Genomic DNA, 20,165 nt, shown 5'->3' with positions numbered 1-20,165 from the left:
CATTATTTGACTGTTCGAGTAACATGATTTTCTTTTGAGTTCTCGGAATAAAAAGAACAAGCTATTTTTAGAACAGAAGGCCTGCACTGGATTTAATTTTTTTATTTTATCTCTGGTTAAAGATTGAGTTTTGACCTCCGTTCGAGCAATCAATTACTCATGCTCATCCCTAGAATGTAACAGGGATGCATTCCAGGTAAAAAAAATAATCCAGGTGAAAACTCAATAAAACGACTCTGATATTCAAAAACATTGCTCTGCTATTACCATTTATTCTGTTTGTACTGCCCCGCTTCCAGGGGGGTAACTGTTTGGTGGGTGTCATGCTCTACCTGGAGGTAGCAGTCGAGACGTAGCAAGTACGCAAGTTTACATTTCAGTAATATGTGTAGCCGACTGTATTTTTACATAAAGTGTAGTAAGTGTGACTCTAAGACGCTGCAGGTCCCGTCCCGTTCCTTCCTTAGCCATACTGCATGCAGCTTCCTGTGTTCCAGTGCCAGGCCTGTGAGAGCCCTAGGAGCACAGCAGAGCTATGAATTCGCTGGACTCCACCAGCCCTCATTGTGGACCCAGGGTTTTCGCTGACACTCTTGAGTCTTCAAATAGTGCCATCAGATCAAACACTCTGTCTCAGATGCTAAACAATCAGGCCTCCATAAGGCGAGGGGAGGAAAGGGCTTTCTTCAGCCCTTTAATCATCCAAGCAAGATGCTTCCTCGTTGACTGGTTGCAGCTCCCGAGGAGGAAGATGGCCAGCTGGTAAACCACTACTATAGTTCACCTAATTTGTCACTATTTGAGTATAATATCAAATCAAATCAAATCAAAATCAAATCAAATTTATTTATATAGCCCTTCGTACATCAGCTGAAATCTCAAAGTGCTGTACAGAAACCCAGCCTAAAACCCCAAACAGCAAGCAATGCATGTGAAAGAAGCACGGTGGCTGGGAAAAACTCCCTAGGAAAAACTCCTGAGAAAGGCCAAAAACCTAGGAAGAAACCTAGAGAGGAACCAGGCTATGAGGGGTGGCCAGTCCTCTTCTGGCTGTGCCGGGTGGATATTATAACAGAACATGGTCAAGATGTTAAAATGTTCGTAAATGACCAGCATGGTCAAATAATAATAATCATAGTAATTGTCGAGGGTGCAACAAGCACGTCCGGTGAACAGGTCAGGGTTCCGTAGCCGCAGGCAGAACAGTTGAAACTGGAGCAGCAGCATGGCCAGGTGGACTGGGGACAGCAAGGAGTCATCATGCCAGGTAGTCCTAGGGCTCAGGTCCTCCGAGAGAAAGAAAGAAAGAGAGAATTAGAGAGAGCATATTTACATTCACACAGGACACCGGATAAGACAAGAGAATACTCCAGATGTAACAGACTGACCCTAGCCCCCCGACACATAAACTACTGCAGCATAAATACTGGAGGCTGAGACAGGAGGGATCAGAAGACACTGTGGCCCCATCCGATGATACCCCCGGACAGGGCCAAACAGGCAGGATATAACCCCACCCACTTTGCCAAAGCACAGCCCCCACACCACTAGAGGGATATCTACAACCACCAACTTACCGTCCGAAGACAAGGCCGAGTATAGCCCACAAAGATGTCCGCCACGGCACAACCCAAGGGGGGGGCGCCAACCCAGACAGGAAGACCACGTCAGTGGCTCAACCTACTCAAGTGACGCACCCCTCCCATGGACGGCATGGAAGAACACCAGTAAGTCAGTGACTCAGCCCCTGTAAAAGGGTTAGAGGCAGAGAATCCCAGTGGGAAGAGGGGAACCGACAAGGCAGAGACAGCAAGGGCGGTTCGTTGCTCCAGCCTTTCCGTTCACCTTCACACTCCTGGGCCAGACTATACTTAATCATAGGACCTACTGAAGAGATAAGTCTTCAGTAAAGACTTAAAGGTTGAGACTGAGTCTGCGTCTCTCACATGGGTAGGCAGACCATTCCATAAAAATGGAGCTCTATAGGAGAAAGCCCTACCTCCAGCCGTTTGCTTAGAAATTCTAGGGACAATTAGGAGGCCTGCGTCTTGTGACCGTAGCGTACGTGTAGGTATGTACGGCAGGACCAAATCGGAAAGATAGGTAGGAGCAAGCCCATGTAATGCTTTGTAGGTTAGCAGTAAAACCTTGAAATCAGCCCTTGCCTTAACAGGAAGCCAGTGTAGGGAGGCTAGCACTGGAGTAATATGATCAAATTTTTTGGTTCTAGTCAGGATTCTAGCAGCCGTATTTAGCACTAACTGAAGTTTGTTTAGTGCTTTATCCGGGTAGCCGGAAAGTAGAGCATTGCAGTAGTCGAGCCTAGAAGTAACAAAAGCATGGATTAATTTTTCTGCGTCATTTTTGGACAGAAAGTTTCTGATTTTTGCAATGTTACGTAGATGGAAAAAAGCTGTCCTTGAAGCAGTCTTGATATGTTCTTCAAAAGAGAGATCAGGGTCCAGAGTAACGCCGAGGTCCTTCAGTTTTATTTGAGACGACTGTACAACCATCCAGATTAATTGTCAGATTCAACAGAAGATCTCTTTGTTTCTTGGGACCTAGGACAAGCATCTCTGTTTTGTCCGAGTTTAAAAGTAGAAAATTTGCAGCCATCCACTTCCTTATGTCTGAAACACAGGCTTCTAGCGAGGGCAATTTTGGGGCTTCACCATGTTTCATTGAAATGTACAGCTGTGTGTCGTCCGCATAGCAGTGAAATTTAACATTATGTTTTCGAATGACATCCCCAAGAGGTAAAATATATAGTGAAAACAATAGTGGTCCTAGAACGGAACCTTGAGGAACACCGAAATTTACAATTGATTTGTCAGAGGACGAACCATTCACAGAGACAAACTGATATCTTTCCGACAGATAAGATCTAAACCAGGCCAGAACTTGTCCATGTAGACCAATTTGGGTTTCCAATCTCTCCAAAAGAATGTGGTGATCGATGGTATCAAAAGCGGCACTAAGATCTAGGAGCATGAGGACAGATGCAGAGCCTCGGTCTGACGTCATTAAAAGGTCATTTACCACCTTCACAAGTGCAGTCTCAGTGCTATGATGGGGTCTAAAACCAGACTGAAGCGTTTCGTATACATTGTTTGTCTTCAGGAAGGCAGTGAGTTGCTGCGCAACAACTTTTTCTAAAATTTTTGAGAGGAATGGAAGATTCGATATAGGCCGATAGTTTTTTATAATTTCTGGGTCAAGATTCGGCTTTTTCAAGAGAGGCTTTATTACTGCCACTTTTAGTGAGCTTGGTACACATCCGGTGGATAGAGAGCCGTTTATTATGTTCAACATAGGAGGGCCAAGCACAGGAAGCAGCTCTTTCAGTAGTTTAGTTGGAATAGGGTCCAGTATGCAGCTTGAGGGTTTGGAGGCCATGATTATTTTCATCATTGTGTCAAGAGATATAGTACTAAAACACTTTAGTATCTCCCTTGAGCCAAGGTCCTGGCAGAGTTGTGCAGACTCTGGACAATGAAGCCCTGGAGGAATACCCAGATTTAAAGAGGAGTCCGTAATTTGCTTTCTAATGATCATGATCTTTTCCTCAAAAAAGTTCATAAATGTATTACTGCTGAAGTGAAAGCCATCCTCCATTTGCGAATGCTGCTTTTTAGTTAGCTTTGCGACAGTGTCAAAAAGAAATTTCGGATTGTTCTTATTTTCCTCAATTAAGTTGGAAAAATAGGATGATCGTGCAGCAGTGAGGGCTCTTCGATACTGCACGGTACTGTCTTTCCAAGCTAGTCGGAAGACTTCCAGTTTAGTGTGGCGCCATTTCCGTTCCAATTTTCTGGAAGCTTGCTTCAGAGCTCGTGTATTTTCTGTATACCAGGGAGCTAGTTTCTTATGACAGATGTTTTTAATTTTTAGGGGTATAATATGTCCTCGGGAACAGAGAAGTCAAGGGATGTATATTCATCTTGGCATTGGTCCTCTTTATTTACTGGTTTGAGTGATGCCAGTCATAGTAAGTCCTGTTATTGCGACAGGAAGATACCATAGTAGTGTTGGACCAAAACCAGCCATCGAGCCATTTAAAACCATACAAAATAGCCATAAATATTTACTCACAATTAATCTGGAAGATGTAGATGTGGCGTTTTTTTAAAAAAAAGGTCCTTTAAAGGTATTATTGCAACTTAAAGCTTGAATCTCGGGCATTGAGTCAAATGGCAGGGAATATGACATGATGGGACTGCTGACGTTTTTCACAGATCAGTTTTCGACAAGGCCTACTTTTGAAAGCTCTTTCTTCTGTAACAGAGCTGTTCCTGCCTCACATTTTGGATGGATACTGGTGGCCTGGTCTCTGTTCTACACCACAATGAGTGCAGAAGGAAAATTATGACCTGAACTTTTGTATGTTTATTGCCTAGACCTAAGTGCAGTCATTTGAGCCCCAGAAACAAAATGGATTTTTGAGGCGTTGCCTGCTCTTTTATGGAAGAACATATAATCATAGTTTTGATACTCACAGTGGTTGTCTAATTTTAGTCTGATATTTTACAACAGATTCTGTTTCTGCCAGTCGCACCAGAGACACAGGCTGCGACTTGAATCCATGAACTTGTTCCAAGACAGAATTCTCAAATGTGGAGACTTTAGCAAAATCTCCCCTTTGCCCAGCATTCTTGCGGTACCAAATCTATGGTACGTTATACTTTTAGCTTTAAATTAAAAAAAGATATGGAGTCCTCAAAACGTTGTAACCGAACAGGCAGCGCTTTCCCCCTCTCCATAAACTACATTAAAAATAACTTTCAACAAATGTGCAGCAGATGAAAGCTTCAATGGGCAATTTGCTGCAATATTCAGCATTAGAGACTGGTTCCTGTAGTGAAGACAAGGCCAGGCAGCCTGTCCCGTCAGTCACATGAGGGTTTGATGTCAGTGTGTGCTTGTTACACGGCCAGCAAAGTGATCTAAAAACTTTTTCGAAGAGGGGTTTGTGTTCCCATGACGTGACTGTGACACGCAATGTTTGATGCATCTAATTAATTATGGAATTGAGGTCATAATCAAAGAGCCACAGCGATCCCCAAGGGGAAACTGGCTGTGTAGCAGAGATCTTGAATAGAAGCTCACTTCAAAGCACTTGTTTTGGGGCTGTTGAGGCTACCTTGGCCTTGCTCGCCTCCTGCTCAGACATAATGAGCAGTAGTAAGACGGGCTGTCACCATGTCTCCACACCGTGGGTATATCCAGTGTCTGGGACTTCTTTCCCACTCGGTTCTGTGTTACCCCCTGTGGCCTGCCCTTTGACCTCGCTGAACTCATAGCAAACAGTGACCCTCACAGCGGCTGACCCACCTTCAGACGCCATGGGAGACCAGAACACAAGTGCAGACTCTGTCTTATGACCAGATGACATGGATGGAGCTCTGCCTCACAGACCTCCATTACTGTTACAGCAGATGGCAAATGCTTAGTGTCTGACATTAAACTGTATATCTACCGCTGGCGGTGGTGAATCATAGTCTCAATGACCTTGCTGTGAAATGAGTGACTATTTTCAGCTCAGGGACGATGACTGTGGCATCACACTGACATGCTGATTGAACACAGGGCATAAGCTGCATGACTCTACAAAGCACAAACTTTGTTTGGAATTCACAGAATCGATAAGAATGTGCTCCTTATCACATGCAACTGGTGAGTCTATGCTTATGTTTAGAGAAATTGTATGAAAGATGTCAAAGGAAGCTGGGGTGTCAGCAGGGCCAGTGAGATACACAAGGGAACGACCCTGCCATTGGTTGAGCACGTCTTGGGAGGGCAGGAGATGTCTCCATCAGTTTAGTTGACAGGTCTGGAATTTGCCCATAGAGACTGTAGGGACTTGGCACATTTCCAATGAGGATATATCCCAGTGTTTTACCCAAAAGGCGCAGAATTTTCGGTTTCCATCCATGTGGGCCAGCACCCGTGTCTCACTTGGCCATGGCTCCAGCAGATCTGCTCTGACTTGGAGCCATGACAAAGCAACGGTCTTCTTGAATGATGCAGAGGTTGTTGATTCTGCTCGCCACAAGTCTTTAGTGTCACAGTCCTGATGGAAACAGAATAACTAGAGGTTATGTCAACATAAAACACTGAGGACACCTAGGTGTGGGGCTAACTCTAGATGGAAAAGCACCATATGAGTCTCTGTGGTGGCCAGTGACATTCTTTCTTCTAAAGCCACACTAGGCTGATGGAGAGGCATCTCCATCAGAAGATCAAAAGACACACGGTCTCCTCCCCCCTCTGTTCTCCGAACAGTGTATTGTCTCCTGACCTGGCCACAGAGGTCAGCCTGGGGTGAGAGGCTAATGAACTGCCTCTAGAGACGGAAAGAAAGGGACAGACCTATCAGGGACAGTTTGTTTGGGATCGCTAGCTCACCCACCAGGTTTTTGAGACCTGGTGGGTGAGCTAGCTGGAGTCTCCACTCCACTGTCTGTCGCTCTCTCCTTAAACCCTGAACCATGACCCAATAGCCCTCTAATTTAAAAATATATATATATTTAACTAGGCAAGTCCGTTGAGAACACATTCTTATTTACAATGACGGCCTACCGAAAGGCAAAAGGCCTCCTGCGGGGACGGGGGCCTGAGATTAAAAATAAGTGCAATATAAATATAGGACAAAACACACATCACAACAAGATCGACAACACAACATAAAGAGAGACCTAAGACAACAACATAGCAAGCCAGCAACACATGACAACACAGCATGGTAGCAACACATGACAACAACATGGTAGCAACTAATCAGGGTGAGTATCTAGACCAGGATCTCTTAGTCCTGTGGCCTGCAGGTCTTCAGCCTTTCCACAACCAGATGCTCTATAATCTTTTAGAATGACTGAGTTGGTTCCCACAGATAATCTTGTTGAACCTGGAGATGCTTTGAGCTCGCAAGCAAACACCTGATAATGAGTGAACTAATAATAGATCTGTAAAACAATGCTCAACCTCCAGATTTTGCACAACCAAAAAGCAAGCCAATCCAGTATAATACTATAAACCATGAACTGAAGATGCACCATGAAGACACTTCCCTCCAGGCTTGAGTGAATAGTTTCTAGGTTAACCAGTAGCACAGTGTTTGTTCTAAAAATATCCTGAACGCATGTTGATTTATTTTCTGTCTTGTGTTTTTACAGAGTTGTTGGGCTCCACGAAGAGACTGAATGTCAACTACCAGGATGGAGATGGGTAAGTGTGTGACGATAATAACACTCCTAAAGAACTGACTGACAAATTCTGTAAAAAAATATATATATATAATAAAATATGGCCTACCAATAAGCTACTCTTTCTGTATCTGTTAAACAGTAGTTCTACTGTGTAGCTTCTACATACAAGTGCTGGGATTTTAAAGCTCAATGTGTCTTGTCTTGGCTTGTGATAAACACTGCGTTAGTTTGCCTTGGGTTGAATCATGGCCTTCTGCTAAGCAGGAGAAGCGGAGGTGTCACTGCTGAAAACGCTCATTTAATTGTTGTTTTTACAACTGCTTCTTGCCCAAAAACAGACACACCACAGTCTACTAACCCCCCAGTTACCCTGTCTGCCAGTGGAAATGCTGACTGTAAAAATGTTCCCCTCTCGCTTATTAGCATAGGTCTAGTTTCTCCTCATCTATTTTTCTCTTTGTGGAGGGACTTAGATCCCATATGAAAGTTCTCACTTTCTCCGTTTCCTCTCTTTTGCCCTTCTCACAGGGTGGTATGTTTTCATCGCAGATATTTTTGGCGGCTGCTAGAGCCGTACTAATTTTCACAATTGCTCTCAGTAGCTGATAGAATAGCACATTGATGAAATCGGTGAGATCCCTTGGTGCAGCATGGCTTTTTTAAAGAGTTGCTCAGCTCCCTGTAGAATATGAACTAGTCAAAAAGTAGATCATGCAAAGTCTATAGTTAGACTGTCTGAGTTCAGATTGAGTCCGATAGGCTTAGCACACCCAAGATATCCAAATATAACTACCTCTTATAGCGCTCCCACATACATCCAAACAGCCTTCCCCCTCTACAGACACTACTGGTGCCCCCTCACTCAGCCTAAATAAACAGAGTAACAAAAGTGGAGAGAAGAGCCAAGACAACAGTGGGAGACCTTTTAGATAAGCCGTGCCTCTGAGATGGCTGTAAAACGGTCCAGAGAGCAGGACATTGGCGCACCATATATCAGAGCCCAGCCCCCCCCCCTCCCCCCAGGCTCTGGCCATGGTTTACTGCTTGTTATGCATCTTCTCCAACCCCCTCCTCTCTCTTTGTCAGCTCTCAGGGGCCGGGGGGGGGGGGGGGCAGGGAATTCAGAGGCGGAGCCTGAGGGGGCCGGGGTCAGAGGTGGGGCTTGTCTGGCGTAGAGGGCGGGACTATGACCAATTTAGATGGGAGTGTTTACAAAAGCTGCCACACAACTCAATGCATTGATGACAGCTACCGCGTCCGGGAATGATATACTAGTGTACCAGAGAGGAAAAACATGGCTGGAAACAGAGTTGAAGGCTTGATGATGATGATGATGATGATGATACACTACATGACCAAAAGTATGTGGACACCTGCTCATTGAACATTTCATTCCAAAATCATGGGCAATAGCATGGAGTTGGTCCCCCGCTTTGCTGCTATAACAGCCTCCACTCTTCTGGGAAGGCTTTCCACTAGATGTTGGAACATTGCTGCGGGGACTTGCTTCCATTCATCCACGAGCATTAGTGAGGTCGGACACTAATGTTGGGTGATTAGGTTTGGCTCGCAGTCAATGTTCCAATTCATCCCAAAGGTGTTCAATGGGGTTGAAGTCAGGACTCTGTGCAGGCCAGTCAAGTTCTTCCACACCGATCTTGACAAGCCATTTCTATATGGACCTCGCTTTGTGTACGGGGGCATTGTCATGCTGAAACAGGAAAGGGCCTTCCCCAAACTGTTGCCACAAAGTTGGAAGCACAGAAGTCTAGAATGTCATTGTCTGCTGTAGCGTTAAGAATTCCCTTCACTGGAACTAAGGGCCCTAGCCCGAACCATGAAGGACAGCCCCAGACCATTATTCCTCCTCCACCAATTTTTCAGTTTGCACTTTGCATTCGTGCAGGTAGCGTTCTCCTGGCATCCGCAAAACCCAGATTCATCTGTCGTACTGCGAGCTGGTGAAGCGTGATTCATCACTCCAGAGAATGTGTTTCCACTACTCCGGAGTCCAATGGCGGTGAGCTTTACACCACTCCAGCCGATGCTTGGCATTGCGCTTGGTGATCTTAGGCTTGTGTGCGGCTGCTCAGCCATTAGCTTTCCGACGAACAGTTCTTGTACTGACATTGCTTCCAGAGGCAGTTTGGAACTCTGTAGTGAGTGTTGCAACCGAGGACAGGCAATTTTTACGTGCTACGGGCTTCAGCACTTGGCGGTCCTGTTCTGTGAGCTTGTGTGACCTGCCTCTTCGCGGCTGAGCTGTTTTGCTCCTTGACGTTTCCACTTCACAGTAACAGCACTTACAGTTGACCGGGGCAGCTCTAGCAGGGCAGAAATCTGACGAACGAACTTGTTGGAAAGGTGGCATCCTATGGCGGTGCCACGTTGAAAGTCACTGAGCTCTTCAGTACGGCCATTCTACTGCCAATGTTTGTCTATGCAGATTGCATGGCTGTGTACTGGATTTTATACACCTGTCAGCAATGGGTGTGGCTGAAATAGGCGAATCCACTTATTTGAAGGTTTCCACATACACTATACAGTATATACAAAAGTATGTGGGGCTCAACATTAGCATGTCGGAAGAGTGTTAATTTGTGTCTTGCTGTGTGTTAATCAGGCTGCGTGCGTGTGTGTGTGCTGCTCGAGTTCTAATGGCCCCCGCGGGGACACGGAATTTCAAGTGGAGGGAAAGGTCTTTCATTATTCATCAGTGCTGTTGGCACTGCTCTGCTTTTCTCTCTAGCGTTAAACACAGACTGTACTACTGTAGGAACCCGACCCCTCATCTTATCACTACAGCTCAGTCTCATATCCTATAGCTTAGTCTAGCGCTCCATTAGTAGGCCATACGCTATCATGTTGAAGCACAGCACACAGCAATTATGTTTACAACAGTAATCACTCATGTGTGGTTTGTTTTTCTAGAACACTTTGTTGTTGGGCAATCATGGAAAGTGTTCAGTCTGTCTTGGCAGTAGTGAGGGGGGATATGACTGGGCTCTTTAGTATGTAGTACTATGAATGCTGTTCAGGTGAAGACCTGTATGAGAGGATGATGAAAGGTTCTTACTCATCCCTACTGTAGGCGTGGACATGGTTGGTATACACTCAGTGGCCAGTTTATTAGGTTCGCACATCTAGTACCGGGTTGGACCCCCCTTTACCTCCAGAACACCCTGAATTCTTCAGGGCAAAGAATCATTGCTCAATTGGTATCAAGGGACCTAACTCTGCCAGGAACACATTCCCCACACCAATACACCACCGCCACCACCCTCTACCGTTGACACCAGGCAGGATGGGGCCATGGACCTGCCTGTCTGCCTGCTTTAGAAAGTAATCCACGGCCACGTGACTCACTTTCTGTAGGAGATAACTATTTTCGTGAGCGGGGTGGTGTACCTATTAAACTGGGCAACTGGTCAGCTCACGCAACTGTTATTAAGGTGTGTGTGTGTGTGTGTGTGTGTGTGTGTGTGTGTGTGTGTGTGTGTGTGTGTGTGTGTGTGTGGCTATGAGAGTGTGCTTGGCACCCATTCATCCCATTTCCGTAGACTTTATTTTCCCTCTCTCCGTGTATGTGCTAGCATGCATGAGAGAAAGAGATTGTGTGTGTGTCAGAGAAAGGCATGCTGAACAAACACTGGTGCTGTAATATATAAAAGGGTCTCTTTTCTGCAACCCTGTGAGACAAATTAGTATTTGAGTCTCCATGAACTTTTCCAGCTTTTGGTCTGTGTTTGGGGTTCCGTTTCCATGGAGAGCAGCACTGGAATGGCCTGGGCTGAATGGCTGTGCCTGTCTGTGGGGGACTGCTTGGATCCCTGGCCTGTGTGTCTGTGTGTCCACAGAGGGCAGTACTGCCAGGACCCGTCAACACACCCCTGTCATCTGAAGCAATGGAGGGAAAGAACCAACCCTGGCAGGAGAGAACTACACTACTACCTCTCCCTCTGAGAGCTGGACAGAAAGCCTGCTCTGTTTCCAAACTACCATAGAAGCTGACATCCATGCCATGTTAGAAGTGTATGTCGACACAGCTCCCTGTGGGAGGAAGGTGTGTGTGTGTGTGTGTGTGTGTGTGTGTGTGTGTGTGTGTGTGTGTGTGTGACTGTATATTTAAGAGAATGAAACGGCGTGTCTGAACCTGCGCTCGTAAAAACTCCCTGTAAATGTTTTCATTCAGACAGCTTGTGCTGTCATATAAAATCCTTTAACTTATAAAGGAACATAGGAAAGATACCAAAGGCATCCAAAAAAGACCTCACCATTGAAATGTAGCTAAAAGTGATGTCTTAGTTCCTGTGTTTCCAAGCCTTTTCATTGGCTCTACTACTACACAGAGCTATAGGGCCCACCTGCATTGATGCTGTGCCTAGATGACCAAGGCCAGGCCACTCTGTTTGCTGAAACGATTAGTACACAGCCCAGATCGGAAGGAAGTTATTAGCCTCTGACCTCCCAGTCAGTCAGATAGATAGAGAGATACTAGACTGGCCAGGTCACCTTGGGGAATGTGACACTATCAGCAGGAATGTCATTTGACAGGATGGTGCCTTGGCTCTGAGAGGTTGTAACTCTCTCACTGTCCCTGGTCTGGCTGGGGGAGCTGTGTGTGTGTGTGTGTGTGTGTGAGCGCGTGTGTGAGCGCATGTGTGTTTGCTTGCTTGTGTGTGAGCGTGTCTGTCTGTCTGTGTGTGTGTGTGTCTGTCTGTCTGTGTTTGTGTGAGCCTGTGCGTGTTTGCTTGTGTGTGAGCGTGTGTGTGTGTGTGTGTGGGTGGGTGATATACTACCCCAGTGCATTCCAGTCTGCAGGGATGACAGCACTCCAACCTGGTACTGAGGGGCCTGATTGGAGACAGGTCAGACCCTCTCCATCTCCCTCCATAATTATCTCCCTCCTCTCTCATCCTCTCTTTCTGTCTCTCCTTCCCTCTCTCTTTCTTTCATTGGAGTGGTGTGCTAGAGTGATGAGGTAAGAGGTGTCCCTATTCTCTTCTAGAGAGGGAGAGACGGTGGGGTTGACAGGAGGAGAGACCTGCGTGCTTTGAACACAGAGCCTTTTCAAGGGCCTTTCTCTCTTCTGGACTCTCACGTCCTGCCAGGGGGAGAACAGGAGAGAGAATTGAAGGGAAGGACAGAGGAGGGATTGTGTACCTCCGGCCTCCGACCTCTCACCTCCCTCTCTCCCTCTCCTGACGTCCCTCTCATGGCTGGGCCCTGTGTAAAGCCCCTGGTCCCTGAGTGACTTAATACATCCCCACCCCATGGCCCAAATAAACCCTGCTGCATTAGGGTAGGAAACCGAGCTGTACCTCAGAGGATAGAGGCAGGATTCAGTGGGCTAAGTGGCCCTAAGGCAGGCCTAATGAGACCAACGTCACACGGGTTTCATCTAGGTGGAGAGAGATCTCAACTGAAGGTTCATGAAAGAAAGGGAGGATGTGTGTATACTCTGCTTGGTGTGTGACTCTCACAGAGGTGTGAAGTGTTTTCAGAAGCACTTAGGAAATCAAGTCATTTGGGGTGCGGTGCACCGACACTTCTGTACTCAATATTACAACATGAAAAACGGCTCGGTACTCAAATTTTGTTACTTTCGGTTCTATCAAATGTGTCTCACGTTTGGAAATGAACTAAATGTATTGACCTTAACTTGGGCAAATGAATAAATGATCTATTATCATAACACATGACCAGAATGCATCAGGGATTCGTATTCCCTGCAATTTTCTGAAGAGGCAACGACACAGGAATGCCCCTGTCTGTGTGGTGCGCGCATGTCTATCACTTAGTGTAACCATTATGGATGCTAATGAAAACCGTCTGGTAGGTGGAAAGCTTTTCCCAGTAGTCTATGCCTACCTGGCAGAATCAGGATTATTTGCATCAATTCAGTGGCCAATAGTTTTGCAAACTCCATCACACGTACGCCACAGAAACACTGCTAACCAAACAACAGTGCTAAGCCTCTGCACCTGAATCAAAGGGTATCTACACTAAAACATATTAACGTCTTCCATTTTTCCCAGACTTTACAAGTAATCCCCTGATGTGGTTTAGTCATTGTTTTGGACTAAGAACTTCCAATGTCGTTTATCTTTTTTAAAAAGCCGAACAAACTGGGAAAAATCACATTCTCTGTGTTATCGTTTTGGTATAGAGTGTTGTTTTTATTTAACCTTTATTTAACTAGGCAAGTCAGTTAAAAACAAATCCTTATTTACCATGACGGCCTACCCCGGCAAAACCCAGACGACGCTGGGCCAATTGTGCGTCGCCTTATGGGACTCCCAATCACGGCCGGATGTGGTACAGCCTGGAATCGAACCACTGAGATGCGGTGCCTTAGACCACTGCACCACTCGTGATACTAAACCTGGTATCAGCATCCAAGTCAAAATACTTGTATCGTGACAGCACTTGTGCTCATCCCTAGTCTGGGCCTCAGCAGCTGGTTTTATTCACGCAAAATATCAGTTTCTTGCCCTGCATTTCTAGTCTCCCCTACATGTGCTCTTTCTTCAGACTCTCTTTGTGTGAGGAAGCCCTGGAGTGCAGCTCACGGTAACGCCATTATAATATGCTGACCTAATGGTAAGATCAGTCTATGATACTCTATTAAATTAATTAAGAAGCCTCCAGGTAAGCCGTATTTAGTATCGCATTATCAAACTTGATACCTTTCTATTTGCGTTGTCATATGTCTAAGATACCTCAGTCTTTACTGTAGGCTTTTGTCTTTACTCTGAGGTCCCTCCATAGACTTTGGACTGGAGCAAACTTTCCTATCCACCAATAGACAGACATTGTTAATTTAGATTTTAGAAGCTGTCCTAATAACTAGGCTGTTTGCAGAGATGCTCCCTCACACATGCATTTTTAATGTCAGATTATTTTATCACCTCTGTCAGGCTGCTGGATTGAACAGATGGATTAGAATCTCTCTTCCTCCCCCTCTATCGCTCTCTCCTTCCCCCTCCCTCTCTCCTTCCCCCTCCCTCTCTCCCTCATTCTATGCCATTACTCTTAGAGATGATCCTGGCCCTGTCGGTTACTGTAGCTAGACACAGCAGAACCCCCCAGCCTCCCTTCATAGTACACAACTCCCTCTGGTAGAGAGACAGGAAGTGCTACATGCCCACTGAGGCACAATTTACTCCAAAACACCCTGTAGAGCTATAGTACAGACTCTCTCTCTCTCGTACAGACTCTCTCTCTCGTACAGACTCTCTCTCTCTCTCTCTCTCGTACAGACTCTCTCTCTCTCTCTCTCTCTCGTACAGACTCTCTCTCTCGTACAGACTCTCTCTCTCTCTCTCGTACAGACTGTCTCTCTCTCTCTCGTACAGACTCTCTCTCTCTCTCGTACAGACTCTCTCTCTCTCTCTCGTACAGACTCTCTCTCTCTCTCGTACAGACTCTCTCTCTCTCTCTCTCTCTCTCTCGTACAGACTGTCTCTCTCTCTCTCGTACAGACTGTCTCTCTCTCTCTCGTACAGACTGTCTCTCTCTCTCTCGTACAGACTGTCTCTCTCTCTCTCGTACAGACTCTCTCTCTCTCTCTCGTACAGACTGTCTCTCTCTCTCTCGTACAGACTGTCTCTCTCTCTCTCTCGTACAGACTGTCTCTCTCTCTCTCTAGTACAGACTGTCTCTCTCTCTCTCTCTAGTACAGACTGTCTCTCTCTCTCTCTCTCTAGTACAGACTTTCTCTCTCTCTCTCTCTCTCTCTAGTACAGACTTTCTCTCTCTCTAGTACCGACCGTCTCTCTCTCTAGTACCGACCGCCTCTCTCTCTCTCTAGTACAGACCGCCTCTCTCTCTCTCTAGTACAGACTTTCTCTCTCTCTCTAGTACAGACTGTCTCTCTCTCTCTCTCTAGTACAGACTGTCTCTCTCTCTCTCTAGTACAGACTTTCTCTCTCTCTCTCTCTCTCTCTAGTACAGACTTTCTCTCTCTCTCGTACCGACCGCCTCTCTCTCTAGTACCGACCGCCTCTCTCTCTAGTACCGACCGCCTCTCTCTTTCTAGTACCGACCGTCTCTCTCTCTCTAGTACAGACCGCCTCTCTCTCTCTCTCTCTAGTAGACTCTCTCTCTCTCGTACAGACTGTCTCTCTCTCTCTCTCTAGTACAGACTTTCTCTCTCTCTAGTACAGACTTTCTCTCTCTCTAGTACAGACTGTCTCTCTCTCTCTCGTACAGACTGTCTCTCTCTCTCTAGTACAGACTGTCTCTCTCTCTCGTACAGACTGTCTCTCTCGCTAGTACCGACCGTCTCTCTCTCTCTAGTACCGACCGTCTCTCTCTCTAGTACCGACCGCCTCTCTCTCTCTCTCTTTCTCTCTCTCTAGTACAGACCGCCTCTCTAGTACCGACCGTCTCTCTCTCTCTAGTACAGACTGTCTCTCTCTCTCTCTAGTACAGACCGCCTCTCTCTCTAGTACCGACCGTCTCTCTCTCTGTAGTACCGACCGTCTCTCTCTCTCGTACCGACCGCCTCTCTCTCTAGTACCGACCGCCTCTCTCTCTAGTACCGACCGCCTCTCTCTTTCTAGTACCGACCGTCTCTCTCTCTCTAGTACAGACCGCCTCTCTCTCTCTCTCTAGTAGACTCTCTCTCTCTCGTACAGACTGTCTCTCTCTCTCTCTAGTACAGACTTTCTCTCTCTCTAGTACAGACTTTCTCTCTCTCTAGTACAGACTGTCTCTCTCTCTCTCGTACAGACTGTCTCTCTCTCTCTAGTACAGACTGTCTCTCTCTCTCTAGTACAGACTGTCTCTCTCTCTCTAGTACAGACTGTCTCTCTCTCTCGTACAGACTGTCTCTCTCGCTCTAGTACCGACCGTCTCTCTCTCTAGTACCGACCGCCTCTCTCTCTCTCTCTTTCTCTCTCTCTAGTACAGACCGCCTCTCTAGTACCGACCGTCTCTCTCTCTCTAGTACAGACTGTCTCTCTCTCTCTAGTACAGACTGTCTCTCTCTCTCTCTAGTACAGACCGCCTCTCTCTCTAGTACCGACCGTCTCTCTCTCTGTAGTACCGACCGTCTCTCTCTCTAGTACCGACCGCCTCTCAATTCAATTCAATTCAATTCGCTTTATTGGCATGACGTAACAATGTACATATTGCCAAAGCTTACTTTGGATATTTACAATATAAAAATAAATAAAAATGAGAATCAAAAATTGTCAACGGGACAACAGTAACAACAATCTCTCTCTCTGTCTCTCTCTGTCTCTCTCTGTCTCTCTCTCTCTCTCTCTCTGTCTCTCTCTGTCTCTCTCTGTCTCTCTCTGTCTCTCAATTCAATTCAATTCGCTTTATTGGCATGACGTAACAATGTACATATTGCCAAAGCTTACTTTGGATATTTACAATATAAAAAATAAATAAAAATGAGAATCAAAAATTGTCAACGGGACAACAGTAACAACAATAACCAACGGTCAATATAACCATACATTCAACAATAACAATAATCATACAGTTGAGGACATGTGCAGGTTTATTGGTCTGTCAGACACTGTCCCTCAACTTATGGCAGGCAGCAATGTAGTGCGCTGCCAACCCACAGCTCTCTGCGTCCTCCCCCAACAGGATGGGTAGCCTATCCTCATCAGAGAGGTCTTTAAAACCTTGAATAAGGATTTCAAATTTGGGGAAATGACACTCTCTAATTGTTTTATATTTTTGACATTTTGTCAGGAAATGCAGCTCCGTCTCAGGTTCTGCTGTTGTGCAGTGGTTGCACAGCCTTTCCTCTACAGGGAGCCAGGTTTTCCTGTGTCTACCCTTCTCAATGGCAAGGCTGTGCTCACTGAGCCTGTACTTTGTCAAGGTTTTTCTAAGGTTTTGATCAGTAACCATGGTCAAATATTTAGCCATAGTGTACTGTCGATTTAGGGCCAGATAGCACTGCATTTTGCTTTGTGTTTGTGCTTGTGTTTCCCAATAAGCAATGTAGTTTTGTTTTGACTGTGTTGTAATTTGGTTTATTCTGATTGATTGGATGTTCTGGTCCTGAGGCTTCAGTGTGTTAGTAGAACAGGTTTGTGAACTCAGCCCCAGGACCAGCTGGATGAGGGGACTCTTTTCTTTGCTCAGCTCTTGGCATTGCAGGGCTTGGTAATGATATGAGAGGGGGTCACTGTATTTTAGATGTTTCCAAAACTTAATTGCTCTTTTTTGAGTTTTTATTATTAGTGGATATTGGCCTAATTCTGCCCTGCATGCATTGTTTGTAGTTTTCCTCTGGACACGTAGGAGAATCTTACAGAACTCTGCATGTAGGGTTTCAATGGGGTGTTTGTCCCATTTGATGAAATCTTGTTTTGCAAGTGGACCCCACACCTCGCTGCCATAAAGTGCAATTGGTTCAATGACATATTCAATTAGTTTTAGCCAAATTTTAATAGGTATTTCAATTTGAATTTGCTTTTTAATGGCGTAGAATGCCCTGCGTGCCTCTCTCTCTCTTTCTCTCTCTCTAGTACAGACCGCCTCTCTAGTACAGACCGCCTCTCTCTCTCTAGTACAGACTGTCTCTCTCTCTCTCTCTCTCGTACAGACTCTCTCTCTCTCTCGTACAGACTGTCTCTCTCTCTCTCGTACAGACTGTCTCTCTCTCTCTCGTACAGACTGTCTCTCTCTCTCTCGTACAGACTCTCTCTCTCTCTAGTACAGACTGTCTCTCTCTCTCTCTCTAGTACAGACTGTCTCTCTCTCTCTCTAGTACAGACTGTCTCTCTCTCTCTCTAGTACAGACTGTCTCTCTCTCTCTCTCTAGTACAGACTGTCTCTCTCTCCTCTCATTACAGGACTGTCTCTCTCTCTCTCTAGTACAGACTGTCTCTCTCTCTCTCTAGTACAGACCGTCTCTCTCTCTCTCTAGTACAGACCGTCTCTCTCTCTCTCTCTAGTACAGACCGTCTCTCTCTAGTACAGACTGTCTCTCTCTCTCTAGTACCGACCGCCTCTCTCTCTCTAGTACCGACCGCCTCTCTCTCTCTCTCTAGTACAGACTTTCTCTCTCTCTCTAGTACAGACTTTCTCTCTCTCTCTAGTACCGACCGCCTCTCCTCGAGTAACCGACCGCCTCTCTCTCTCTTAGTACCAACCGACCTCTTATCTCATAGTACCGACCGCCTCTCTCTCTCTAGTACCGACCGCCTCTCTCTCTCTAGTACCGACCGCCTCTCTCTCTCTAGTACCGACCGCCTCTCTCTCTCTCTCTAGTACAGACTTTCTCTCTCTCTCTCTAGTACAGACTTTCTCTCTCTCTCTCTAGTACCGACCGCCTCTCTCTCTAGTACCGACCGCCTCTCTCTCTCTCTAGTACCGACCGTCTCTCTCTCTCTCTTGTAACGACCGCCTCTCTCTCTCTCTCTAGTACAGACCGCCTCTCTCTCTCTAGTACAGACTGTCTCTCAATTCAATTCAATTCAATTCGCTTTATTGGCATGACGTAACAATGTACATATTGCCAAAGCTTACTTTGGATATTTACAATATAAAAAATAAATAAAAATGAGAATCAAAAATTGTCAACGGGACAACAGTAACAACAATAACCAACGGTCAATATAACCATACATTCAACAATAACAATAATCATACAGTTGAGGACATGTGCAGGTTTATTGGTCTGTCAGACACTGTCCCTCAACTTATGGCAGGCAGCAATGTAGTGCGCTGCCAACCCACAGCTCTCTGCGTCCTCCCCCAACAGGATGGGTAGCCTATCCTCATCAGAGAGGTCTTTAAAACCTTGAATAAGGATTTCAAATTTGGGGAAATGACACTCTCTAATTGTTTTATATTTTTGACATTTTGTCAGGAAATGCAGCTCCGTCTCAGGTTCTGCTGTTGTGCAGTGGTTGCACAGCCTTTCCTCTACAGGGAGCCAGGTTTTCCTGTGTCTACCCTTCTCAATGGCAAGGCTGTGCTCACTGAGCCTGTACTTTGTCAAGGTTTTTCTAAGGTTTTGGTCAGTAACCATGGTCAAATATTTAGCCATAGTGTACTGTCGATTTAGGGCCAGATAGCACTGCATTTTGCTTTGTGTTTGTGCTTGTGTTTCCCAATAAGCAATGTAGTTTTGTTTTGACTGTGTTGTAATTTGGTTTATTCTGATTGATTGGATGTTCTGGTCCTGAGGCTTCAGTGTGTTAGTAGAACAGGTTTGTGAACTCAGCCCCAGGACCAGCTGGATGAGGGGACTCTTTTCTTTGCTCAGCTCTTGGCATTGCAGGGCTTGGTAATGATATGAGAGGGGGTCACTGTATTTTAGATGTTTCCAAAACTTAATTGCTCTTTTTTGAGTTTTTATTATTAGTGGATATTGGCCTAATTCTGCCCTGCATGCATTGTTTGTAGTTTTCCTCTGGACACGTAGGAGAATCTTACAGAACTCTGCATGTAGGGTTTCAATGGGGTGTTTGTCCCATTTGATGAAATCTTGTTTTGCAAGTGGACCCCACACCTCGCTGCCATAAAGTGCAATTGGTTCAATGACATATTCAATTAGTTTTAGCCAAATTTTAATAGGTATTTCAATTTGAATTTGCTTTTTAATGGCGTAGAATGCCCTGCGTGCTTTCTCTCTCAGTTCATTCACTGCCTCATTAAGGTGTCCAGTTGAGCTTATTTTTAAACCTAAGTAATTGTAGTGTGTACAGTACTCTATATATTTTGTACCAATTGAGAACTTTGGTCTAATTCCCTGAGATCTGGATCTTCTCTGGAAAATCATTATTTTAGTCTTTTTGGGGTTTACTGCCAGGGCCCAGGTCTGGCAGTACTGCTCTAGCAGGTCCAGGCTCTGCTGTAGGCCAGGTGCTGTGGGTGACAGCAGGCATAGGTCATCTGCGAAGAGTAGGCATTTAACTTCTGAATTGTGGAGACTAACACCAGGGCTGAGGATTTTTCTAGAATAGTGGCCAATTCGTT

At 45.7% G+C, this 20,165-nt stretch overlaps 1 protein-coding gene across 7 annotated transcripts in view; it reads left to right on the top strand.

Moving 5' to 3' along the window:
* Positions 1–20,165, top strand: part of LOC115202268 (caskin-2-like) — a 94,857-nt gene that overhangs the window by 42,888 nt on the left and 31,804 nt on the right. For all 7 annotated transcript variants that reach the window (XR_003879934.1, XM_029766309.1, XM_029766294.1 and 4 more), the window contains exon 3: positions 7,173–7,224. Coding sequence is in view for 6 of the 7 variants with exons in the window: in XM_029766309.1 (XP_029622169.1) it covers positions 7,173–7,224 (52 nt within the window). In the remaining variant the exon portion in view is untranslated. The remainder of the gene's footprint in view (positions 1–7,172; positions 7,225–20,165) is intronic.

The sequence above is a fragment of the Salmo trutta genome, chromosome 1 (assembly GCF_901001165.1).
Source record: "Salmo trutta chromosome 1, fSalTru1.1, whole genome shotgun sequence".
NCBI classification, from domain to species: domain Eukaryota; kingdom Metazoa; phylum Chordata; class Actinopteri; order Salmoniformes; family Salmonidae; genus Salmo; species Salmo trutta.
The sequence above is the reverse complement of the archived record's forward strand: the minus strand, read 5'-3'. Positions and strand labels throughout refer to the sequence as shown.